Source organism: Plutella xylostella, chromosome 6 (assembly GCF_932276165.1).
Source record: "Plutella xylostella chromosome 6, ilPluXylo3.1, whole genome shotgun sequence".
NCBI lineage: Eukaryota > Metazoa > Arthropoda > Insecta > Lepidoptera > Plutellidae > Plutella > Plutella xylostella.
The window spans coordinates 3,644,575-3,671,174 of NC_063986.1; the positions used below are offsets into that span (position 1 = coordinate 3,644,575).

Sequence of the window (26,600 nt, forward strand, 5' to 3'; positions counted from 1 at the left end):
TAGGGGTGAGATAAAATTGTGAAAAAAAATGGGACCACCTGGGAGCTCAACCCAATACAACAAAAAAAGAATATTCAAAATCGGTTTATAAACGGCGGAGTAATCGGTGAACATAAATAAAAAAAAAAAATATCCCTACAAGTGTAGCAAGTTGATACGTCCGCCTCCCGCAATGCTAGCGCGCATACTGACCGCTGCCAGACGTGTGGATACGTAGCGTACTGTTTGCCGAACATCCTTTGATCTGGCAAGAAAAACCGACACCGATGCCGAACACTGGCGAACACAAACACAAACAGGCAAACAACGACAAACACCCATCCACACGTCAAGCCCCATCCATACGCTTGCTGTTTGTCACAAACACGGCAAACAGCAAACAAAGTCACAAACACCAAACACAAACACCGAACACAAACAGCCATCCACATGCTCGGCGAACGCTCATAACATTCCGAACCGGCAAACACGGCGGACGACGAGCTATTACTTTCGGGTTGACATATTTTTATTATATAAATTAAAGCAAGAGAAACAAAAAAGGAAAATAAGAAGAAAGCAAAGATGATGGTGGGATAATAATAATAATTTTTTAAAAAAACTGACTTCTTTTTAATTATTATTTTATTTTATAGTTTTTAGTTTATTTGCAATAATTTTTAATCAAAAGTAAGATGCAAATGATACCAAAAAGTCCTACTAATCAATACGAATCATTCAAGCCTAAACACGAGGTAGTTGCTATATACCGTTGAGGAGTTCCCTTGACTGCCTTCCGTTTCCATCATCAGATCAGCTCAAGGTCACCATCATATTTTTTTGTTACAAGAACTATATTTATGTTTTTAATTTCATTAGAATCGGTTAATTTGTGTCCAAAATGGAAATTCATACCCTGTTTTTACCCCTTTACCCACCCTTAGGGGTGAGATAAAATTCTGAAAAAAAAAATGGGACCACCTGGGAGCTCAACCTAATACAAAAAAAAAGAATTTTCAAAATCGGTTCATAAACGGCGGAGTAATCGGTGAACATACATAAAAAAAATGCGCGCCAACGAAAAAGTGTAGCAAGTTGATACGTCCGCCTCCCGCAATGCTAGCGCGCATACTGATCACTGCCAGACGTGTGGATACGTAGCGAACTGTTCGCCGAACATCCTTTGATCTGGCAAGAAAAACCGACACCGATGCCGAACACAAACACAAACAGGCAAACAACGACAAACACCCATCCACACGTCAGTGTTTGCTGTTTGCTGTTTGCTGTTTGCCATTGTTCGCCGAGCGTGTGGATGGGGTATAAGTGTTTGCTGTTTGCTGTTTGCCATTGTTCGCCGAGCGTGTGGATGGGGTATAACGAGGTCTGAAAATTAGGAACTGTAAATTTCGGTCAATCATTGCAAACTTTTGCTTAAGTACTTACCTATTTTCTACTCATAAAATGTAAGTCAGTATAAAATATTGGGTCCTCCTATGTACCAACTCATTACCTACTTACATTAAAATAGGTACACATTTTTTTAAGGGAATGCAATAAAAAAAAACTTGGAAAAAACCTTTTTATTTTAAACTTACATACTTTGATCACTTAATGAATTTGATTCCACTATTGATTACTTAATAATTAGCCTTTCATTTGTGGAATGTCTGTAAAATAAATGTTTTGTGGGTGATTTCATAAAACCTCAGTCTTAACTTTATACTGTATAAAGGTTTATTTATGGTTATCTTGAATAAATAATGATACAATTTTACCAACAACTAACTCCAAAAACATTTTGTGAATAAAAAAAAACATTTTCTACTTAAACTACCTCCTATCTTTAAAATATGTGAATCAATCACAATGTTTCAAAACCTACATACTTTCAACTTAATTTTGATCTCCACACATTTGTCTAATTGAGAAATGTGCTGAACATTCAAACAGTGACTTATTATATCACTTTACTTAAGGGGTAACATGGACGCTGACAACACAAACCAAGGTGTGAAAAACTGAGCAATGCTAATTTTCACAGCTCGTCATGCGACGCATGTTGTGGCCTGGAGTCATCACAAGCTGCTGGGGTACTCAGTTCTATTTTATACTCACAACGGAATGGTTCAGTAACGGAATTAATTTTATTTTCTAAACCACAGTTCACATTTACTGTGGTGACCCTGTTAGGACCGTTCCAGCAGCCCATTCCGTTAGTGTACTTCATGGCTGCATACTGGTTGCCGTCAGAGCCTGCCCACTCTCCCCAGTTACCCAGACCCACTTCAGAGCCACCATTCTTGGACCTCTGTGTGACCTTGTCAAACATGCACAGTCGGTAGACATATTCCTTGTCCTCATGCTCGAAGCACTGCCCATCCAGAGTGGTATACTCCTGCTGAGGCCCGTAATCTTTTTCCAAGTTTTGCTTGATGCTCCTGATGTTGGAGTCTATTTCTCTGACGGTGCGCTCTGCTTCTACTAGTTGGCGGCGGGCTTCACTTGCCTCGTTGACTACTTGCTGGGTCTCTGGGTCATACTGCTGGGTGGGTTCTGGTTCTGCCTCTTCCTCATGATCATCTTGAGATGGGTCAATGTCTGCTTGGTCCACATCCTCTATATCCTCATGCTCCATATCACCTGCTTCCTCACCTTCTATTTCATGTTCAGGCTCATGGTCATCGCTTTCAACAACCTTGGGTCCTCGGAATAATCCATGCTCCAACATAAGGAAAGGTTTGAGCAATGGCCAGGATTGTGTAATGAAAGTGTCCAGGTCAACACTGTCATGCTCAGCGAGGAAGTACTTTGCTTCTTCTTCTGACACCTCTCCATCTTTGTCTTTGTCACAGAAATTCCTGGTCTGTAACTCAGCAATAGTCAGATGGCCATCACTGTCAGAGTCAAACCGTGTGAAATGTTCAGTTGCCTCAGCCTTAGTTTTATTGTCTTCTTCTTCATTTTTCTTTTGTTTCTCCCTCTCCTCAGCCTCTCTGTACACCTTCAGCACTTCATTCTCCTTGGCCTCCAACTCAGATTTGATGGCTTCCTTTTCCTCCTTTATTTTCTCAGCTTCAGTTTTGTCGTTTTCAAGCTGGGAAAGCTCTTCCGCCATATCATTTCGTTTTTTGTTACCTTTCTCTATGAGTTCCATTCTTATTTGACTGCCTGCCTTGAGGAGTTCAGCCAACCTCTCTGCCTCGGCGCGGGCCTCCTTGCCGAGCTCCTCGCAGGTGTTCTGGCAGGTTCCAGGCACAGCATATTCATCGGTGCCATCGCAACAGTCACAGATACCGTCGTTGACCCGAGATGTCGGGATGTTCTGCGACCGATGTCCAGCATTCGTACAGTGGAACACTCCATTCAAACAAGCCGACGTGCCAGGCTCGTCGCTGCCGTCGAAGCAGTCGCAGTAGTCGTCGTTCACATAACTAAACGGAATCGTAACTGTGCCATCAAAACACGTAAAGTCTTTTGTCGGTGAATATAGCGAAGCCTTAGATAAGGAAACCCCTCGGGGTCGCGGCACGTCCGACTGGGCACATATTACCGAATAGCTAATTACTAGGATAAATGAGTAAAACTTATAAATCCACCTAAAATAGACCATGATTTTACCAATAATTTAGCTATACACCGGTCTTTACGAAATATGAAACGTGTAGAAATGTCAGTGGTTGACGAATCGAATGACAGCTTTGGTTGGACTAGTGTTGTTGTGTATGTGTAGTTCAATCATCATCGATTTAAAAAACGTTTATTTATTTAACAAGAACACCCCTGAAACTGAGGCGCGAGCATAGGATTCGATACTATTTTCGAATCTACACGAAGGGTCGCTTTTACTAAACGCTAAACGTATTTAAATCAAATTTTAAATACATTTTGTACTAACTGACAGACGTATGACAGGCTACTAAATACGTTTAGCGTTTGGTGAAATTCCACCTAACATGGAAAAAACAAATGCCACTTTTGGAACTAACAAATTTGCCTTACATTTTGACAGTGACATTTGACGATACGCAACCAATACGCAACGTAAACGGAGGTTTCGAATCCTGTGCTCGGGCAACTGAAACCAGACACATTTTTCGAAAACTCTGGAGATGTTGTGTTGGACCCACACTTAAAAGCATCAATTGAGTAATCTAGTTCATTTAATTAAATCAAATTAATACACTTCATATTTGCCTTAAATCTACGGATTGGAATGGACTGCTACTTCTTTATTGCTTGCATATTGGTATTTAAGTATCCGTCCATACATATTGATAAAATTCAATGTCTTATGTGACGAACTCTGGATGAGCAACTGTGCATGTGGTTGTTAAAGTTATATTTAATAAAAAAAACTGTGTCTTATTTCCATGAAACATAGATAGTATTGTATTGTACAATAAAGACTTAAATATAAATGTACTAAAAGCATAAAAAAGCAGATTGCGAAATTATTCTATCGATAGTTTTAGATGAAGAGCACTTGCACTACACTACACTACACTAAATGCCATCGTCATAGACAATCTGTACATCACACAGACAAAAGGGATTAAAAAAGGTCCTCCACACTCTCTCTAAAAACACTCCTATGTTGAAAAAGGTGTCCTAATCCCATCCCATCCTCACCAACAAAGGCAATCACCAATGACAAAGGTCATAGGAAACCACACAAACTCAACAGTCTGTCTTTTTCCGTTTGCCCTTTTAGGTCGCATCAGTTTTAAAATTTTACACTAGGCTCACTTATTATGATTTATTAATCTGTGTAAAAAAAACGTTGGATTTTTTTAATCATTTATTCATTTGATTTCATCAGGGGGGGGTCAGTGCCTTAATGGCTGAACTTTTAGTAGAATGTAGCGCCATCTCTTTATATTACTCTTACTACCAAAAAAGATGTAAGATGGCGTTATGAACAAGACCATAGAACAATAACAAGACACATAGATAAGTAGTATTTGAATGTTAACATTGTCATGATCTATGGCTATTATGAAGAAATTGCGTGTCAGTGTCAGTTCAGTTGTCTTACAATGTCTCGCAAATAACATTTTTGTAATAAAAGCCTTTACTCTCGGTATATCGTTATTTATAAATTTTATATACCTACAAATAAAAATAAACACGGTGTGTCAAGAAAAAGCATCTCCATCCGCAAAAAGTGTTTTTACGAAATTCTTGTGAACTGACAGATTCCATATGGATCCAGGTTCCATATATGTGGTTCCACGGGAACCGAGCTGAAATGGCGGCACTGGCAAAGAGCGATCGACATCTTCATATCCGCTGAAGATTAAAATACTATGTGTACCAAACTGATAAATGTCGTCAGAGATTTGCCTCGCGAGGATAAATGATGCACTATTGGACGAAATGACTTTATCACCACAAGTGACAAGATTTGGTTCTCTTGGGAAACATAAACTAGCAAAACATGAATTGGTTTTCATGGTGAAAGGAATAAACAAGGAATACACACACCCACTCGCATATTATTTTACAAGTGACATGAACAAAACTGAACTGAAACATTGTTATATGCGAGGTAATAAAGAATTATATAATAATTTGTTTTTTATTTATTGTTGCATGTAGGTAGGTGCATAAATAGATTGAACTTACATTTAGCTAATAAATGTAATAACTGTTGTGTGGTGTAACTACGTTAAGGCAAATATGTCTTATATCTTTATAGATTGAAGTTAATAGCCGGCTCCCCACCAGACGATCCAACGCGATCCGATCGCGCGATCCAAGGAATCTTACATACTAAACTTCTTGGATCGGGCGATCGGATCGCATTGGATCGTTTGCTGGAGATCCGGCTATTAACTTGTGATAACAATATCTGTATATATAGGGTGTCCCAACAGGGCACCCTGTATGTATGTACAATGAGGCTGAGAAATATAAAGAGATGGCGCTGTTCAGTATGACGTATAGAGTATGACAAAAAACTCCTCGAGATGGCACTCTTTTCACAATTGTTTATTTTTTCTCTATGGATTTCATTCATTTCATTCATTCACCAAATGTCAATAAGTTTGTTCATTTGATTCTGAAAAATATTTTATTAGAAAATTTTGAAAGTTTCGCTGAATTTACTGTGTTACTAAATACCTTCTAATACTATTTCCATTTGATACTGTGATATCCAAACTTATAGCGACCAGTAAGCCTTGTTCAAAATGGAGACTATCCTCGAACAACAACGCAGCTATCATGAGGAAAGGGAGCGTACCATGGATGCTATGGTGAAAGAAATACTTCACAAGAAGACTGGGGTAAATATTTACTATACTACTGCCAGACTGATACAATCGTGCAATAAATAAGGTGTAAATATTTAGATTTCGAGGTTATGTTTTGTTTAACTTGGTGTTGTTGTTCGAATAGTTATAAACAATCAATAGAAAACTACAGTACCATTTTGTCCACCTGATAGTACATAATAACATTTGTATATTGTGCAATAAAAGGATAAATAAATAAATTTTCACCAAAATTATTTTTAAGGTCTAGTGTAAAATTAATTGCTTGTTTTTTAGTTAAATAAATCTTATTTTTACAGCACCGTGAGACTATTCATGGAGATCATCGTTTGAAGAATTTACATGACGTAAGTAAACTTAAGAAGTACAATAATTATACAAATTCCCATCTCAGCTTGGATACAGCTTGGACCAAGTTCTAAATCTAGGTTAACCAATCTTAGCTATAACTATAACACATAGTCTCAATGTTCCTTACTATTGTACCTTGATTGGCTAGCATTTATAAATCTTAAATATGTTTTGTTACATTTGAATTTTGTTTTCAGAGATACATAGAGTCCTCAATCAAGTTGAAAGAGCTGTATGAAGATAAAGATGGGTTGAGAAAGGAGGAAATTGCCTCTCTGACTGGGCCCAATGAGTTCCAGGAGTTTTATGCCAGACTGAAGCAAATTAAAGAGTTCCACAGGAAACATCCTAATGAGGTTATTATACTATTGTACATTTAGGATCTGTTTACACAGACCACCTTGTAGGGGAGAGAATTCAAATTGAAAATGAGAGGAAAAAGTCACGTTGAAACTTGAGTCATTGTAACAAGGTTGTGTTTGTAATGCAAAATAAAATCTGCTCTCCTCTCTATGGCACTCTAAACATGCATAAAAAGACCAATAATAAGAATAAATAACATATTTCCATGCTATTTCAGATCTGTGTGCCCATGTCTGTAGAGTTTGAAGAGTTGGCCAATATAAGGGAGAACCCAGCTGAAGATTATACCAGTAAGTACAGTTTACATAAATTAGTAAGTATAACAATAAAGTTACATAATAGTTTTTACATAAAATACATTATTAAATATTAATGTAAAGCTTTATCCATCACTGGACATCTAATTCCTTTCATAAAAAAACATTGTATGAAAAAAAAAACTAATGTTTGATGTTTATAGCTCCAGTGGAGTTCACGGATGAAGAAGGATATGGAAAATACTTGGATCTGCATGAGTGCTACGAAAAGTTCATCAACCTGAAGGGCATAGAGGTAACTTTATATTTTTGTATGACTCTGATCAGGCTATAAAAGCAAAGCTAAAATTGAATGGACAGACATCATCATAAAATTGCTAAGCAAGTGCCTCCTTATATGGCTATGGCTACGCCCATTACCTATACCATTATACCTAACTCATACTGATTTTCCACACCAAAAAATCTACCACTGAGCAATTCATTCAACATAAACTCATTTTCCGTGCTTAATACTAAAACCTTGTACAGAAAGTGGACTATATAACATACCTGGGCCTCTTCGACCATCTGTTTGACATCCCACGGGAGCGCAAGAACAGTGAATACCGCAACTACATCAGGGCTCTGCTGGCGTATCTGAAAGACTTCGTGAGTCGGGTCAAGCCGCTACTGGACCAGGCGCAAGAGCTGGGTATTGCTCACCAGGACTTTGTCAGGCAGTGGGATGCAGGGACCTTCCCTGGGTGGCCGGTAAGAGTTTTGTGATATTTGTGTCTTTGCTTACTGTTTCGATAAGCCCCTCTCAGGTATAATGCTGGCATTTTGACTGTTACCAAGTTTTTGCTCATTTAGCACCGATTTTAGCAGCTCAGCAGTGATTCAGATGATTAATTTAAACTAGCTAAACAGTGCAAGGCTACAGGCTGCCATTTCACATTTGAAAAAAAATATTTATGGTATAATGAGTGATTTTTCTTGATCATCCAACTTATATGGCAAGTTTTCTACATATTCACTCTATCTTATTGTAATTTACGAATAACCTGACATCATCCATTCCAGAAAGAAACAGGTGGTGCGTTGACCAACGTGGGAGCTCACTTGGACCTCTCAGCCTTCTCCTCATGGGAAGAGTTGGCCTCCCTCGGTCTGGACAGACTGAAGTCAGCCCTCATGGCTTTGGGACTCAAGTGTGGAGGCACTTTGGAGGAACGCGCTCAGAGGTATGGTTCTTATACCTATTTTATTTTAATTAATCCCTTCCTGCACTACAAATCGGTTTATCGGTATCCATTTTACATCCTACAGGCATATATTTCAGTCAGAGGTTATTGAACTGACCCAATGAGCCACAACATTATCCTCAGTCTTCCTCATATAAAAAATGCTTCCAATTTATTCATGGAATTGAAAAGTGCGTAATATGCACCAGATAAACTATCCCTGAAATTTTACTTGGTCGAATCCTAACAACTTTGTGAAATAGGCTGTAAATATAACTGAGTATTAAATTAAATTTCAGATTGTTCAGTACGAAAGGGCAGACGGCATTAGACAAGTCGCTTGTGGCTAAGAAAGGCGCGAATAAAGCCAAGGCGTCCACGCAACACCGACACAAAGATATTGCTGCGATCGAAGCACAAGTTTACAGGTATGAATAAATATCATCATTACTGTTGCAGGTGTCATATATATATGCATTGTGGTGATAAAGGAGTGTTCGATTCCTTGTCACCTTTCATGACCTTGAAGTCTATCACAACTATCATTATCATTTGACAACTATCCCCTGCCCGAAAGAAGCCTCTTCCACACTATGTCCTCGACCTTCCTCATCTCGCCACTACCGGTATAAGGTCGAATACCGACTCATATGTTATTAGCAGTGTTTATATCCATATTATTATCAATTCGCCCCTCAGATTCGCGTCAACAGTGTCAGCCGAACGCGCGGCGACCATCGAGAACGTAACGCGGCGACAAGCGCGCGCCGCCGGCGAGAGGCGCGACGAGAGCGGCGACGAGAGCGACGCGCAGAGCGCCGACGACGCGGATAGTGATGATGACAGCGTGCCGTATAACCCGAAGAATTTGCCGCTGGGGTGGGACGGAAAGGTAACTTTACTAGCGACTTTAGCAATTTACAGTCTAAAAGAAACAAGATGGCGGCCATTTTGAATGAAACAGCATAAAACAAAATGGCGTCCGTCTTTAAATTTCATTCAAACAAAATGGCGGCAGCCTTATGAAGCGGCATGGCAGCACATTTAAACTGCGTTCTCGGGCGACCATAGAGCTCGAGGTAGCATAGAGAACGTAATGCGCCATCTTGAACAATCTGTAAAGTTATATCAATGTCATCCACGCGTGAGCTAATAATTAATCGTAGACAAGACGATGTGCGAGTGACTAGAGACCAAAATGTTTACACCCTGTGAAAACCAAATTCTCCCATAGTAATACACCCTCACTCTAAACTCCTTTTTCTTCTTCACAGCCGATCCCGTACTGGCTGTACAAGTTGCACGGACTCAACATCAGCTACACTTGCGAAATATGCGGCAACTACACCTACAAGGTAACTTTGAATGATCTTTCGCCATTTCTTTTTTGAACTCCAACGCATAAAGGAGGTTTTTATAATTTTAACGTGTATCTGTCTGTGGTAGCGTAGCTCCCAAACTGCTGAATATAATATCGTTATGTTTTTTTCGGGTCATAGATAATGTTACCCCTAGTGTTCTTACTTCTTAGCCATAAGACTTATAAGCCAATAATTGAAAAAAGTTGAATAAAGAATATTCCTACATTATTATTTCTTTCTATTGAAGGGTCCCAAGGCGTTCCAGCGCCACTTCGCGGAGTGGCGGCACGCGCACGGCATGCGCTGCCTCGGCATCCCCAACACGGCGCACTTCGCCAACGTGACGCAGATCGAGGACGCTCTAGCGCGTAAGTACCTTCAGCTATAATGAGAGATATACTAGGTTTGGTCACCGTGGTAAAAGAATTGGCCAGGCATATTAGCGTTAGTTGCTGAATACCCAGAGTACCTGTACGGGGCGTATATGTATTAGGAGCAGGTGAGGTGATACGTTACTCGAGGAGGGTCTTTCCAAATAAGTCATAAACTTGTTGCCGACCCACTTTAGCTTGCAGATGATACGATTTTTTGATATCAGAATCGATTGACAGCCGGTAGTGTACGGATAAGAGGTCTGAGAGTTGTCATGCTCCTTCCGAGACCTATATCCAGCAGTGAAAGGTTATTTAGTGATATTGAAGAACGTCTAATTTTGGTAATATGAAGTCAGAACGACGACCTTGCAATCCTCGCAAGATCAACATTCCTTTCAAACCTAAAGCAGCCTAATTTCTATTGCAGTATGGGAGAAAATCAAGCAGCAAAAAGAGAACGAGCGGTGGGTGGCCGAGAACGATGAGGAGTACGAAGACTCTCTCGGGAACGTCGTCAACCGGAAGACATACGAGGACTTGAAGCGACAGGGACTCTTGTAATCTGTGTTTTGTGTGGAGGAATAGATTATAATTAATAATATGCTAATTAATAAATTTAAGGATGTGATTTTGAGTTTAATTTTATAGTTACATTTGTACTGTTAGGTACCTCTCTGAAGATAAATCTGTCCTGGACTATTTTTGTTTGCATACTTATTGAGTTCAGATTATATCCTTGTGCGTTCCTATGGTTTTTTGCTGAATTTTGGTATAGGATGGTTGAAGGGTGACCATTTACTATGGCCACAATGGCCATGTGTTAAGAAAAGCGGCGCCCTTTGTGTATAAAATTATAAAAACCATAATAATTAGGTATGTGAACCGTAAACAGTTGTCATGTATCGCCACCTATTTTTTATCGATTATGATTGTGTAAGCGAAAACCCACCATGAGCACATCCCTATAAATATAATGCTTCAAATTTGACATTTACTGTTCACAGAGTATTTTATTTGACATTCGTTTCGTATCGCTGTCGTGCCGCACGTCGTGTTTTTTGAAAACATTGCACGTTTATGGAAAATATTTAATGAATAGAAGATAAAATTGTGTTCCCAGTTATTCTTTCCTGTTACAAATGTGTTAAAAACCAATCAAAATGCCGGAAAAACCGACTAGTCGTATATTTCACGGGTCTAGAGTTTTAGGTTATGTTAGTACACATGTCCCTTTCGTCGCGCGATTTATCAAGAGACGCGGTGAAACCTTGCTTTGTACGAGTGTAGGCAAGTGGTTTCACACGTATGGCTGCGACAAGTTCCGTCTGCTGAGCGTGAGCGGCGAGCACCCCGGCCCTATCACCTGTATGGCCGGTGACAACTACCATGTCTATACAGCCAGTGAGAACAACATCTACGCCTGGAGGAGAGGTTGCGAGCTTAAGCACGTCTATAAAGGACACCAGGCACCAGTCAAAATAATCTACCCGTTTGGCCCTCATCTGATTTCCATAGATGAAGCGAATTGTATGAAAGTATTTGATATCAAGGAAGAGAGTATATTTATGGAACAGAATTTTGATGGTAAAAGCTTTGAGGTAACAGCATTCTGCCACCCGCCAACTTATATGAACAAAATATTGATAGGTAGTCAACAAGGCCAGCTGCTTCTCTGGAATCTGAGAACATCTAAACTTTTGTATACATTTAAAGGTTGGGGATCAACAGTAACTGTGCTAGAGCCTGCCCCAGCAGTTGATGTAGTAGCTATAGCTCTGGCCAATGGGAAGATTCTTCTTCACAACCTGCTCTACGACCAGACAATAACAGATTTCACTCACGACTGGGGGCAAGTCAGTAGTCTTTCCTTCAGAATGGATGGAGTCCCCGTCATGGTGACCGGGAGCACAGATGGTCACATTGTCATGTGGGATTTAGAGGAGAGACGGGTGATGTCTCAAATAGAGTCGGCACACTCGGGCACGGTCAATGGTCTCCAGTGCCTGATGTCTGAACCGCTCATGGTTACTAACTCTGAAGATAACTCACTGAAGCTGTGGATCTTTGATATGCCTGATGGAGGAGCAAGGCTTTTGAGGAAAAGGTAAACTAATTCTATCTAAAATTAAGCATTCATTATAATAAAGTGGGAGCTGCAATGCACATAATGTTGGTTTTCATCCTGGATATGTTTATTCTTTTAGGCATAGTAAAGTTTCCAGGATTGCTCCTAAGTTCACATGACAAAACCTTTGCTACATTATAACATTCACAAACACAAGAAATGACCCATTTCTCCAACAGGGAAGGCCACTCCCGACCCCCAACTCTGGTGCACTACTGCGATCCGACGGGTGAGAACCTGCTAGCGGCCGGCCGGGACAGCAGCATCCACATCATGAACACCGTCACCGAGACCTTCAACAAGAGCATGGGCCGCGCCTCGCATAACAGAAAAGCTTCTAAGAGGAAAAGTAAGTGTGATGTCTTCGAATCAAGAATGCCAGATAACATAATGCCTTATGAAAAGAAAAAAAACACATATAAGGAATAATATCTTCACTTAATATTGTAGGCAATACATATATTTTTATGTGTGTTTGTATGTTGAAATTATTTATTTTTATCTATTTTTGCAAGCTTACCAAGCTATTATTGCCACATACACCCAAATCCTGTCTGGATATCAGACTAATCATCATCAGCAAAACAACTACCTACTTGTAAACCCTCCTATTCAATTTCCAATACCAAAATATTCCTCCAAATAATAACACATTCTCCCTTACAGAGCGTCTAGAGAAAGACAACCTAATCCTACCTCCCATCGTCAAGCTGAGCTCGTGCATGCAACGGGACAAGCAGTGGGACAGCATCGCGTCGCTCCACGCGGGCAAGTTCGTTTGCACCACCTGGTCCTACAACAAGATACGCATGGGAGACCACAAGCTGAAGCCGCCGCAGATTGATAAAGGGACTGTGGCTACGTGTCTGACGGTGACGCATTGCGGGAACTTTGTTGTTATTGGTGAGTATAGGTTACGTTTTAACTTGTAGCGACACATGTTATAGTCACGTTTTGCAATGTCAGCTTTCTAGTAACTTCCAGTAGCGATCAATGCGCAGACGCTAGTCGTCTCGCGCCCGTCACTTAGACAACATACTTGTAAAATGTAATTGGTAAAATCAGTAAATAGTTTGGCCTCAAGAAATCCTGCATTCGTCATTTACCATCAACCCCATAGCCACCACTTGTAACCCTAAATTGGTGACCCCGACGTGATCTAGCATTTAGTGAGTGCAGAACATTATTATTTTTTGGACTAATTGTGAGTGCAGCAAGATGTACCCGGCAGGCCACCCTACCGCCGCCGCCGGTGGAGTCGGCGGAAGCGACCCATCTAAAGCGAACATTCAAGTGCCTGTGCTGTCACCCCAGGAAGTACCTACCCCCGCGCGCAGTGAGGTGGAATCCATCTCGCTAGCCTCCAGGGTCAGCGAGTTCTGGCCTGATCAGCCACGGGTCTGGTTCGTCAGGACTGAGGCGATCCTAGGGCCACAGAAGTTGAGCGACGAGGCTCGCTTCGATCTAGTTGTGCAGAAGCTGGGCAAGGACGTCGTCAACCACGTCACCGACATCCTGATCAACCCGCCACCAACTAAGAAGTTCGACACCTTGAAGCAGCGTCTTCTTGCGATCTACGAGGAGTCGCACAATCGCCAGATCGAGAAGGTGATCAGCGAGTTCGAGCTGGGCGATCAGAAGCCGTCCCAGCTACTACGGCGCATGCGAGAAAAGGCGATGAACAAGTTCCCGGACGAAACCCTCAGCGTGATCTGGCAGAACCGTCTGCCCAAACAGGTGCGCGCAGTCCTCGCAGTTTCAGCGGTGACCGACCTCGAGGACCTGGCAGCCGTCGCTGATAAGGTGATGGAAGCTACAGGAAGCCAGCACGTATCGGTCGTGTCGCAGCCGCAGCAACCCAGCACATCATTCGACGTCTCTCTCGTGATGGCCGAGATTGCGAAGATAAACGTGAAGCTGTCGGGTATGGAACGGTCACGCAGGAACGACAGACCTAGGAATCGCTCAAGGTACCGTAACACGTTCCGTAATACGTCCCGTAGCTCATCGCGTAATTCACCCCGCCGTCGACCCGACAACTGGCTCTGCTTCTACCATCATCGCTTCCGGGAGAACGCCCAAAAATGCTCGTCACCCTGCGCCTGGAAAAAACCGGAAAACTGAATGGCATACATGCGACGGTGGACGCATGTGCCATTCTTCCCTGCCACCGACTATGCATCTCTGATTGGAACTCCGGATATCGTTTTCTGGTAGATACAGGAGCTAATGTCTCCGTACTACCGGCAACACGGAAGCAACGTTTACACGTGAGTTCGGACTATAAACTTTTCGCAGCTAACGGTACCGAGATAAAGACCTACGGTACTAAGACATTAGAGTTAAATTTAAGATTACGTAGACCTTATAGATGGGAGTTTATTTTAGCAGATGTCAAACAACCGATATTGGGTGCTGATTTTTTAACCCACCACAAATTATTAGTTGATCTATCAGCTCGAAAACTTATAGACCAGATGACTGATTTAAATGTTGTAGCTGCAGTAGAGTCCATAAAACACCCATCAATAAAGTCTACGAATGACCTTAATCAACCTTATCAAAGTATACTAACTAAGTATCCGCATTTAACCAAACCTATGTCATTCCGGGAAACTCCCCCGCACAATGTTATGCATTATATAGAGACGACCGGACCTCCGGTTCACGCTAAAGCCCGCCCATTGCCACCCCATAGGTATACAAAAGTTAAAGAAGAATTCCGTTTAATGCAGGAGATAGGTATCTGTCGACCTTCGAAAAGTGCATGGTCTAGCCCGTTGCATATTGTTCCTAAGAAAAACGGCGACATTCGGCCGTGCGGAGACTATCGACAGTTGAATGCAAAGACGAAGCCCGACAGATATCCTATTCCACGATTACAAGATTTCACATTTAATTTATCTGGTAAAAAGTATTTCTCAAAATTAGATATCAATCGCTCATATCATTGCATACCTATGGCTCCGGAAGACATTGAAAAAACTGCTATTATAACACCTTTCGGGTTGTTCGAGTTTCCCAGGATGACATTTGGATTACGTAACGCAGCCCAAACTTTTCAGCGCTTTATGAATTTCGTACTAGACTGTTTAAACCAAGAGCCCCGTTGTCAAACCGGAAGCCACGCTAAACCTACTTCCGATTTTGTATTCTGTTATATCGATGACGTCATAATTGCATCGGACACCGAGTCGCAGCATAGGGATCATCTTGAGTTAGTCTTTGAAAGATTACAGGAATTCGGTCTTACTATTAATTTATCAAAATGTAGTTTTGGTCAAGAGAAATTAGAATATTTGGGTTACGAGGTCAGTACGGAAGGAATTAGGCCACTAGCAGAAAAGGTGCAAGCAATCACAAATTTTCCGAAACCCCAAACAGTACAAGAACTAAGACGTTTTCTAGGTATGGTTAATTTTTATCGTAATCATTTACCTAACGCAGTTACGTACCTATCCGAGTTGAATAAATACCTAGGCTCGTCCAAGAAAAACGATAAGTCGCCGGTCGCATGGACGGAATGCGCTGAGGAGGCGTTCGAGCAATGTAAACTTGGCCTTCGACAGGCCGCTACATTGTCGCACCCAGACGCGCACGCGGAGCTCGCGATGATGACCGATGCCTCGAACACAAGCGCCGGAGCGGTTTTGCAACAGAAAATCAATAACGTATGGCAGCCTCTAGGATACTTCTCTAAAAAATTTACACAGGCCCAACAAAAGTACTCCACTTATGACCGCGAGTTACTAGCTGTTTATATGGCTATTAGGTATTTTAGGAAGTCATTTGAAGGTAAACAATTAATAGTTTATACCGACCACAAACCGCTATGTTACGCGTTTACGAAACTAGCTAAAGACGAAAGCGAAACACCACGACGTGCTAGATACCTGTCCTTTATAAGCGAATTCACTACGGACATACGACACATAAGCGGAGCGAAAAACAGTTTCGCTGATGGTTTATCGCGCATCGAGACCGTTCATAGCCCTTCAGTTTTAAATTACGAACTGTTGGCTGACGCACAAGTACAGGATGAATTTTTAACACGGTTATTAGCGAATAAAAATGCAGATAGTAAAATTAAATTAAAAAAGATTTATTTACCACATCGCAATACAGATATTTACTGCGAAATTTCTACGCCCTCAGCCAGACCATACTTACCGCAAAAGTTTAGACGCATTGTTTTCGATAGTTTACATAATTTAAGCCATCCTGGCATTAGAACCACCCGAAAAATTATTACTTCGAAATATTTTTGGGAAAGTATGAACCGAGATGTTAACGAATGGGCGAAAACATGTTTAGAATGTCAGCGAGCAAAGATAAACCGTCATACATCAGCACCTTTAGGTAGTTTTGAACCAGTTAAACGTTTCGAACACATACATGTAGACATAGTAGGACCACTACCTACATCCCCAGAGGAATATCGATACCTTGTCACGATTATTGATCGGACAAGTCGCTGGCCGGAAGCGATACCAGTTAAAGACATTTCGGCAGACACGGTAGCTAAGGTAGTCTACGATCAGTGGGTATGCCGGTACGGTGTGCCAATTTTCCTGACCTGCGATCAAGGCCGACAATTTGAATCTCATTTATTCAGAGAACTAATGAAACTATTAGGAATACAAAGGAACCACACTACCCCCTATCACCCTCAAAGCAACGGCGCAGTCGAACGTTGGCACCGCTCTTTAAAAGCGGCACTTTCGGCGCGTCTGATATCGACAAAAGGTTCATGGGTAGAGCAGCTCTCGACAGTTCTTTTAGGCCTTAGAGCAGCCGGTCGCAGTGACTGTAACATTAGCGCAGCAGAAATGACATTTGGCCAAAATTTAAGATTACCAGGAGATTTTTATGACCCCTCCCCACAGAATGTATCAAGCGATAATTACAGCTTAGTCGAAAAAATACGGAATAATATTAATCAGCTTAAACCCGTTACTACCTCACATAGTAGCTTAAAACCATTTTTCGTACACCCTGATTTACAAAATTGTGAGTTTGTATTTGTTAGGGACGATACCGTGCGTAAACCTTTGAAACCCCCATACGACGGCCCATACCGCGTCGTTAAAAAAGGGACAAAAGTTTTCGTTATTCAGTACCCAAATAGGCAAGCAGCAATATCTATAGACAGACTCAAACCCGCGTACATTTTATGCGAAGACAGTACTCAGAACCACGTCGATGTGACACCCGCTGACGCCGCTCGAGAGGCGCCAGTAGGTAGTCCACAACCGACGCTACGTTCTCACGATTCTACGAATGAACCGTCGTCGCTGACGTCGGCGTCGCCGCCGACTCGTGTGACACGAAGTGGTCGCGCTATCAAGCCACCAGTACGTTTTAGGTAGAATTTAAGATGTTAGTTTATTGCTTAATTTTAAGTTAGGTATATTCGTAAACTAGATAAACCTCGGTAAATAGCATTATAGTTTGCGTAGGTAAGCAATACGTGTGTATGTTTATGTTAAGGCTAAGTAGGTTAGGTCACGTTAACATTAGCAATTATCGATCAATATTCAATCAGTATCTTGCAAACCATCTCAGTTGTTTAAAGTACAGACTTATATTTTTTTTAAAAATCCTTAAACATGGGAAACTACCAAGACAAAGCTGAAGTAATTGTCGCTCAAGACCAATCGTCTGGCAAAGTTATAGAACAGTATAACTGGTTAAGTACGTGGCAGCTGGTTATTGCTGGTTTACTAGCATTAATTATATTATACTTCATTTATACCCGGACTTGCAAGAGCATTAAAAGTTGGTTGCGTTACCAAGTCACCGAATTGCCGTTGCACAGGGCACAGTTTCCGCAGCAGCAAGCCAAGCCCGCGACCCCTGCTGAGACGATGCCTTCTGCAACTCCATACATGTAAAAGTTAAGTTAATATTAGTTATGATGTAATTAGGTTAGGCGCGCGCATAGTTTTAAGTTAGTTTTAGTGAGCGTGGTCAGTGCTAAAGTGTCCTACATAAAGTGAAAGTGAAAAGTCAATTGGTGAATTCAGTGAACAAAACGTATAAGACCACCGTATTCCTTTGTTAAACTTAGGTAGATATAAACTTGCATACATTGTTGTTTCAATACTTCTAGCTAGAATATCAACTGATTAACATTCGCAGAATCATTTCATTAGCTTAGCTAAATGTAATAAGATATGGAACTTATTATTGTTTTTATTTTGTTAGAACAGCATGTGAACGTGATAAGACTTGTATGACCTACTGTTTTTGCTATACCTCTGTTGTGAATGTAACCCTAAATTCGTCATTTACCATCAACCCCATAGCCACCACTTGTAACCCTAAATTGGTGACCTCCGACAAACTGAACACGGAACCTTTGGAAGAAACGATGGAGTCAGCACGGCGATGACGCGGCGCAGCATGGAACGGCGTGGACGAGACGGCTCCCCCAGCAGGGCCATGGGGTAACAGGCGACAACATCAAGAAATAGAAAATCATCTACTGGAAGTGCACCACCCCTTCACAAATTTTGGTAACGCATCAAAGAAGAAATCAGCGTATCGAAGCATCTCAAGTCAGGACCTGGACGAGCGGAACACATAGAAGGTACGATTGCGCGTTCACGACGGAAGGTCAACGGGCGGTAATCGGCGCTTCTGGAGTTAGCGAGTTTTGGGCGGTTTCCTCGCTGCGAGGCTGCCGAGCTGGAGCATAGTGGACTGGTCACCCACGCGGAGGCTCACTCGAGGGTCCTCATGGAAGTTCCCGCCAGGATGGATGAGAGATGCTAAGAAAGAAGCTATTTTTAGATCAGAACTTGCAACATGGTTCAATCACACACGAGGTCGAATTCGCAGAACCGAGGTAGCAGCGTTCATCTTGCACGGTCAGCGGAATGTGATAAGCGCGTCGCGAGTGAACAAAGTGCTACGTAGTTATACCGAGTGGTTATTGTGTGAGATTTATAAGTTTGATTTGTTAATTTTGTATCAGTATTGAAATGTAATTTTGTGATTTCTGTTTTGTTTGATATTGTATGTTTCAAGTTTAAAGCTCCGTAAGAGAGGCTTTTGTAACATAGGTATTACGTATTGTACTTGAAAATTTTTGACAAAATTTTGAAAAACGGGGGAAGTGATGTAGCGACACATGTTATAGTCACGTTTTGCAATGTCAGCTTTCTAGTAACTTCCAGTAGCGATCAATGCGCAGACGCTAGTCGTCTCGCGCCCGTCACTTAGACAACATACTTGTAAAATGTAATTGGTAAAATCAGTAAATAGTTTGGCCTCAAGAAATCCTGCATTCGTCATTTACCATCAACCCCATAGCCACCACTTGTAACCCTAAAAACTTATTTATTCATCTGTGGTAAAGGGCTGTTCACATCTGCAAATTTAAATGATGCGAGCTTGCAACAACAGTGCCATTTCAATATCTCCTATGAGAACATCAGAGTGCAATGCAATTTGCAACTCAGTTTTGTTTTGAAGCTCATAGTGATAGTTAAATTATATAGGTATAAATAAGTTAACTGAACTCGCAAGCGAGCGATAATAGACTGAATAGGTAGTGAAGGGTTTAATTCATCATAAAAAAATAAAAAATGCAGTAAAGGAGGTGGTTAGGTAGAAATTAGCTCGCAATTAAACGTTCAGAGTACAAAGCTAGACAGTCAGTAAAGGGTAGTAATGTAGTTTTAAAATAGAAAAACAATTTATTTTTCATTTAAATTGGATAAAAATCTCATTTAGTATTCAAAGAAACCTTATTTTATATTGTAACTCGGGCATCTGCTGTATAAAAACTTACCATCACTTGCATAAAACATTATTCAAATAAATGCTTCAAGATTTTTTATTGCATAATTTGCATTACTTTCGCAAGACAGCATTCTTAAAATCAGAAGCTTACTTGAATATTCACAATAATGTTAATTCAGAACAAATAATGTTGTTGCTTTTTGAGTTACACTATTTGACTTGTAGGTTGTTTTTACAAAATTACCACAACATTTATAACTTTCACAAAACTATCGCTTGATAGATATAATAGAACTTACATAGGTTAGTCACCTAATAATTAGTAGCTAACTACTAACTACCTACCAATACAATTTATACTTTCATGCCTACAATGAAGTCCAATGCTGAACGCAGGTCTATACACTTCGAGCCCTATGCCCCAGGCATCACAGGACCCAACAACAATGATCCGAATAACATTAAATATGTATGTTCTGTTTGTAATTTTTCCAGTTCCCTCTTTTCTTGTATAATTTCTCTCCTCCGAAGTAGTCTGGAAGACATTACTCTTAGTAATCAGGTCGCCAAATTGTACCGTCTACCTTGTGCATTTGTAATTTATCTTTGTGTTTAATAAAGAATTATCTATCTATCTAACTATCTAACCCTTCCCTGCAGGCTACAACAACGGCCAAGTGCACAAGTTCAACATGCAATCCGGCCTCCACCGCGGCCACTACGGCGGGGAGAAGGGACTCGCGCACAAGAAGGCCCTGAGGGGCGTCGAGACCGACCTGTGCAACCAGAGGGTTATCACGGCTGGCGCTGATGACAGGCTGAAGTTCTGGCATTTTAAGTCTTGTGAGTATTGTGTGTGTAAGAGCATAATATACATTATGTATAAGTTATAACACATGTTTGGAGTGTTTGGACGGCTGTATCTCCAAAAGAAAAACTAGGTATTTTGAGGTAACTTCCATTATAAATACTGAATTCTTGTAATATTGATTACCATAATATTATTCCAGAAAAGTACTACTTAATCATTTATATTTGACTGTATCCCAGTTTTTTGTAGACCATAAATGAACAATTAACGTTTTCAAGGTTCAACATACCTCTATGTCAAGATTTTGAATTAATTTAAACATTATGAAGAAATACAAAAACGTACCAATTTGAATGTATTCTTCATCCCTACAGCAACCACAGCACCCTACCACGTCATGCATCTAGAAGAGTCAGTCTCCGTGACCAAGTGTCACCGGGAGAGCGGCCTGCTAGCACTAGCCAATGAAGACTTCACCATCACCCTCATAGATATAGATACCACGACCGTGGTGAGGAAGTTTGATGGGCATCGGTCGAAGATAAACGACATCGCGTTTGATAGCCAGAGCAGGTATGGGAATTTATTTTATTTTATAGAGTCCATACGTTTAGTCATCTATTTCTTGTCCGTCGGGCCTACTCATTTATAGGTTACTAGTTTGATTTCCGGCTCTGTATATAAAAAAAATAGGTATTTACGGCCGTCCCTTATTACACTGGGTCTATTTTAACATTAATTAGTAAAGCAGCTCTACCTACTATTCTACGTAACATAGCTCACGGTGTCTATATTTTACAAGACAAATACATTGCAACTTTTAGATGAACTTTTAACTACCTATATCTTGCTATTTTAGGATGGCGTTGGATAAGTTCAATAATGTTTGTTAATTTCAGGTGGCTGATCAGTTGTTCCAACGACTGCACAATCTGCACATGGGACATCCCCACCGCGACGCTCGTCGACATATTCGAAGTGAGTTGCTTTGATTACATTGTACATAATATTGTAGACTGGCATGCAGTCTATTGCGGAGAAATGATGATTCCAGATGTCAACTCACCAATATTGAGTGATCCCGATTCCTCAGTTCGAATTGGTTGGTTCAGTCGCCATTTTTCTCCCCAATAATGTAATTGGTTAGAACCTGAAAAGCACACTCGATTGTGCTGTCAAAGTTTCTTTTGGGAAAGATAACCCCAATTCACCACTTTCTGAAGAGTATGCTATAAAGTAGAGTACTATCAATGTTGTCACCGCTAATACGTATAATTATGTTCACTTAACTGCTTATTTAGGGATTTTTACCTTAGGTCCCTACTACAATGTAATAGTGAGGGACCATCTTTACGTTCGGGACTTCTATATACAAAATTATCACGCATCTTGTTTTTCTAATAACACAAATATCGTGCAATAGCAGGGAGTAGGTAACTATTTAGTAGGCCTAAAACCCTTCCTTCATTGGAAGGAGAGCCGTACCCCAGCAGTATTTGTAAATTATTGATGATAATAAATCATTTACAAATACGGGTCTCCTTACGGGTGATAATATAATAAAACTCCCTAATTCCGGAATTTTCAGTTTCTGCATTTTTCCTTCCCATTATCTACATACAAACGCAGAAACTTACAGAAACCCTTATTAACCCCCTTCCCCCTCCAGCTGCCAGACCCAGCCTCCTCACTCAGCATGTCTCCCACCGGCGACTGGCTGGCCACGACGCACCGCGGGGAGCTGGGCGTGTTCCTGTGGGCCAACAAGCTGCTGCACCAGCGAGCCTTCCTCAAGCCCATCGACAGGGACGCCGTGGCGGTGCCCCGACTGAGTGAGTATGCCTGTTTTTGTATGAGATTGAAGAGAGCGCCTACATATTAGGTCGCTAGCAGAGCGGAAGCAGAGTGACAATACCAAGAAGAGAGACGCAATGCTAATGCGCTGCTATATCAGCCACAGAGAAGATGTGGTTGTGCCCAGATTGAGTGAGTGCTTTTGTTTTTGTGGTGTGATTATGAGAGCGCTTTTATAATTAGGTCGCCAGTAGTGCGGGAGCAGCGTAATAATAGCAGCAAGAGACGCGTTGTTAACGCGCTGTTATAATAATAGCTCTGCTAACGCGCTACTGTTGCGTTGCTTTCGCACTGTTGTAGATATAGTACCTAAAAGTAGCAACGGCACAGGAGAGCAACACATGATTTACCAAAGCGCAAAACAGTCGAGTCTTCGAATCGAACATGCAGCCTGTATTAGTAATGCAAAGGCAAGTAAGTATGTCGTGCTGCTACATATATTGTACCTAAAAGTAGCAACGGGACAGCAGAGCGACACGTGATATTCCAAAGCGGAAGCGCGGCAGCTGGCTTCGAGTCGAATATACAGCTGTATTAGTAATGTAAATGTAAGTATACAAGGTAGGAACAGCAGCAGTATAACAGTCTCTCAGCATGTCCCACCGGCGACTGGCTGGCCACGACGCACCGCGGGGAGCTGGGCGTGTTCCTGTGGGCCAACAAGCTGCTGCACCAGCGAGCGTTCCTCAAGCCCATCGACAGAGACGCCGTGGCGGTGCCCAGACTGAGTGAGTGCCGTTGTTGCTGTTATGGGAAATTCGTTTTTTACTTCTAAAATATTTTGTTAAAACTTTTTAGTATACTAGATTTGCAGGTTTCCTCACTATGTTTACCTTCACCGTAAGAGTATGTGGTATAAATTGTACTGAAATTCCTTATTTATAAATATTTTTTTGGTACGTGGCAGGATTCGAACCCACGAACTCGCGAATTCACGAATGATGGCCAAGACTGCTGTGTTATGTCCTTTCAGTTTACTATGCTACATCATTTGCAATACCCCGTATCCCACAACAACGGAGGGGTTTTTAAGTAATCTGATGACAATCCCACACACATACCTACCAAAACCTGCAATATCTTCAACATAACCTCCATCCCACAGGACTGCCAACAGCCGCGCCAGAGAAGCCAGACATCGAGGACATCGGTACCATAGACCTAGGAGACGAACCGGAATACAAGTCTCCTGACCAAATCAGTGCAGAGCTGATAACTCTATCAGACCAGCCCACCTCCCGCTGGCTCAACCTACTCCATCTAGACGTGGTCAAGCGAAGAAACAAACCGAAAACACCATTCACAGTCCCAAAATCTGCCCCGTTCTTCTTACCCACCATACCGAGTCTAGAACTAGAGTTTGATCTGGAAAAAGACAAAGATGGAGATGACACTACTAAGATGCTGATTCCAGAGGATCTGACGACGTTGACGGCGTTTGGGAAGAAGTTGAGCGCGTGTCAGACAGAAGAGAACTATGTCAAGTGTATAGAGAAGTTGAAGACGCTATCACCAGCCGCTATTGAGGCGGAGGTCGTCAGTATGGCGCCTGATGCAGGCGGCACCGTAGAAGTAATGAAGCAGTTCTTACTGCTAATAGACGCTATGTTGAAAAGTAATAAGGACTTTGAACTCGCTCAGTCGTATCTCAGCCTGTTTTTAAAGACACACGCGCCGTTTATATCTCAGAATAGAGATTTAAGGAATGTTCTAGAGACGGTGGAAGCGACTGCGGCCGTATCGTGGACGAGGTTACAAAACCTACTGTTGTATAATATCTGTGTTGTTAAAGCCCTTAAAGATATGTGAATAAAGATATTTTGAAATTTCATTCCCGTTTTCGTAATTTTACCATTGTCCAAACGTAATAAGGCTATAAATTTTATAAAGATTGCTATCTGTAATTATTAGGTAGGTATGTTGAAATGAGTACGTTGGGTTATATTTTAGAAAGAGAGAATACAAAACCTAGCACTTACATGTTAGGCATAATATTTCATTCGCTATCTCGCATACATAAGTGAAAGGGAGCTATCCTTGAACAAAATCAACAATGGGGTATAATAGATGATTCTTTGAGCGTTATTGTTAGCGTTAACGCATAGAGCCTGCTGAAGTTTCAGAAAGGTATTACTTTCATATTATGAATAGACACTTTCAAACTGTGTGTATACTATCATAATATTGTAGACACACGCTGCTTTTAAACATTAAACAAAGTAACATTTACTGCCACAGTAAAGCAGAACTTAAGTGTATTACGTAAAGCGTGCTGTGGAACCTGTTCCACTATATACTTAAAGTTCATGAGTAGATAAATGTATAAATACATAGTAGAAGAACACATGCACACGTATCTAGGAAGGTATTTATTGCAGTCATACCTAGTGCTTGTCATTTCTCAGTAAGTGATTCAAAGAGCGCCGTTCAAAAAGCGCCGACCAGCTCAAAAGGAAAAAGTGATAGCAATCCAGTTTCATTCATTCATAAAACAGATAAAACCTCTGAGAACCTTAATATTGCTTTTCCGCTGGTTTTAAAGAACCTTCGGTCTATTTGTCGATGATCCCGGGAGGGACTCTGCAACGCTTATTGAATATTTTTCTTAGGGAATTAAATCGAGGGAGATTGGTTGAGCGGACGTTAATGGCTCAGCTTCATTTTCGCAATAAGTATTCATTTCACCCCCTCTGCCCTCCGCCAGGCGCATATCAAACGAAAATCTGATTGCGTGGCAGCATTGAAGATTTGCTTTGTGCAGCTTTATAAATACTGACTTGCTCGTTTAAGTAACAGTCGCACCTACCTACAAAGTATCCCAAAAATTATGTTGCCTATTTTCCATAAGACATAATGATAATAATTTTCATTAAATCATGGATTTACGCATCACACCCGAATCCTCTTTTTCTATTATTTTATTGTAAATATGGATGGATGTTTATTACTCTTTTACGGTATATATCTGCTAAAGCAGTTTTAATGATGTTTGGCATTCTATTCTATACTATTCTATTCTGGTAGGGGGCGAAGTTCCTGTACGTGGCTCTCTCGAGTGGAACCTTTGTACATATCCCCTTGATTTCAGCTCAGCCAGCCTAGCTCCTGAGTAAACTGGAGTAGCAAGCCTGGGTGTTGCAATAGCTGAGATAGGCGCTCTGTTGGTCCAAGAATAGATAATCTTGTTTCTGTAGTAGGTGGACAAGCTAAAGATACTTAACCCAGAATTTTCACTGGAAAACTTATTTTAAGGCAAAGCGAAGCTCGCGGGCATCGGCTGGTAAAAGTATATATATTGTAATAGAAAATAGGTCCTAAATCATGTAAAACACGTACGCAGAAATAAAACAACTCCGGCGTCGCCGGCGCCCTTATAAATCCAACCCCAAGTTCCGCAACAGCACTTTGAACTGCTTTATAAAATGTTAATTTCCGGAGTTTTCCCGCCGATTTTTATTCATTTTGTTCGCGTGAGACGCGTCGTCACCGGAAGTTGCAGAAATAATGTGCTTGCACGCGGTTTTATTGCTTTCTGATTTGTACAAATACTAGCTTCCAAAGCTTCGCTTCTTCTCAACGTCATCGTCACTCCTTAACTAATCATTCTGTAGTAAGTAACTATATTTTGGTCACTTGACTTTTTACAACCCACTTAGTTATATGAAGTGGTATTTTTAACGAATTTCGAAAATTCAGCACGTTTAATGGATAGTTAATATGAATAGATAAATATATGTAGGTATTTTATGGGTTGTTCGATACCGTTGGTCGAACACTTTTAATATTTGTATGTGGGTAGATTGAAATCAATCTATTCATTTTGTTGACAAGATGTCAGTCGTTATCAGTCTTCGTCTGATTGTTCTGCTTTA

General features: G+C 41.1%; 3 protein-coding genes and 1 long non-coding RNA gene across 4 annotated transcripts; 2 read left to right on the top strand and 2 right to left on the bottom strand.

Annotated features, from left to right (window-relative positions):
- Positions 1 to 1,547: 1,547 nt before the first annotated feature.
- On the bottom strand, positions 1,548 to 3,681 carry LOC105389543 (glucosidase 2 subunit beta). The gene has a single exon (XM_011560674.3). The coding sequence runs from the start codon at positions 3,590 to 3,592 to the stop codon at positions 2,018 to 2,020; it is 1,575 nt and encodes a 524-aa protein (XP_011558976.3). The 5' UTR covers positions 3,593 to 3,681; the 3' UTR covers positions 1,548 to 2,017.
- Positions 3,682 to 6,033: 2,352 nt separating this feature from the next.
- On the top strand, positions 6,034 to 10,817 carry LOC105389542 (splicing factor 3A subunit 3). The gene is made up of 12 exons (XM_048621666.1): positions 6,034 to 6,269; positions 6,557 to 6,604; positions 6,806 to 6,964; positions 7,189 to 7,261; positions 7,432 to 7,523; positions 7,760 to 7,981; positions 8,294 to 8,454; positions 8,754 to 8,882; positions 9,154 to 9,346; positions 9,729 to 9,809; positions 10,063 to 10,183; positions 10,617 to 10,817. The coding sequence occupies exons 1-12, from the start codon at positions 6,174 to 6,176 to the stop codon at positions 10,748 to 10,750; spliced, it is 1,509 nt and encodes a 502-aa protein (XP_048477623.1). The 5' UTR covers positions 6,034 to 6,173; the 3' UTR covers positions 10,751 to 10,817.
- A 391-nt stretch (positions 10,818 to 11,208) lies between these two features.
- On the top strand, positions 11,209 to 24,559 carry LOC105389541 (WD repeat-containing protein 36). The gene is made up of 8 exons (XM_048621616.1): positions 11,209 to 12,293; positions 12,494 to 12,663; positions 12,981 to 13,217; positions 20,724 to 20,906; positions 21,249 to 21,447; positions 21,774 to 21,852; positions 22,544 to 22,706; positions 23,834 to 24,559. The coding sequence occupies exons 1-8, from the start codon at positions 11,350 to 11,352 to the stop codon at positions 24,535 to 24,537; spliced, it is 2,679 nt and encodes an 892-aa protein (XP_048477573.1). The 5' UTR covers positions 11,209 to 11,349; the 3' UTR covers positions 24,538 to 24,559.
- LOC125488611 lies at positions 13,246 to 19,647 on the bottom strand. Its single transcript, XR_007266343.1, has 3 exons — positions 18,630 to 19,647; positions 18,421 to 18,422; positions 13,246 to 13,440 (listed from the first exon to the last, which is right to left on the bottom strand). It is a non-coding gene; the product is annotated as an uncharacterized LOC125488611 (long non-coding RNA).
- Positions 24,560 to 26,600: the final 2,041 nt, after the last annotated feature.

Bases quoted from the DNA above. Each gene is read 5' to 3' on its own strand.
- LOC105389543 (XM_011560674.3), bottom strand. From the start codon at position 3,592: ATGGTCTATTTTAGGTGGATTTATAAGTTTTACTCATTTATCCTAGTA.
- LOC105389542 (XM_048621666.1), top strand. From the start codon at position 6,174: ATGGAGACTATCCTCGAACAACAACGCAGCTATCATGAGGAAAGGGAG. The intron at 6,605-6,805 runs GTAAGTAAACTT...TTTTGTTTTCAG, and splicing joins GTTTGAAGAATTTACATGAC to AGATACATAGAGTCCTCAAT. The intron at 7,524-7,759 runs GTAACTTTATAT...AACCTTGTACAG, and splicing joins TCAACCTGAAGGGCATAGAG to AAAGTGGACTATATAACATA.
- LOC105389541 (XM_048621616.1), top strand. From the start codon at position 11,350: ATGCCGGAAAAACCGACTAGTCGTATATTTCACGGGTCTAGAGTTTTA. The intron at 12,294-12,493 runs GTAAACTAATTC...TTTCTCCAACAG, and splicing joins GCAAGGCTTTTGAGGAAAAG to GGAAGGCCACTCCCGACCCC. The intron at 12,664-12,980 runs GTAAGTGTGATG...TCTCCCTTACAG, and splicing joins AAAAGCTTCTAAGAGGAAAA to AGCGTCTAGAGAAAGACAAC.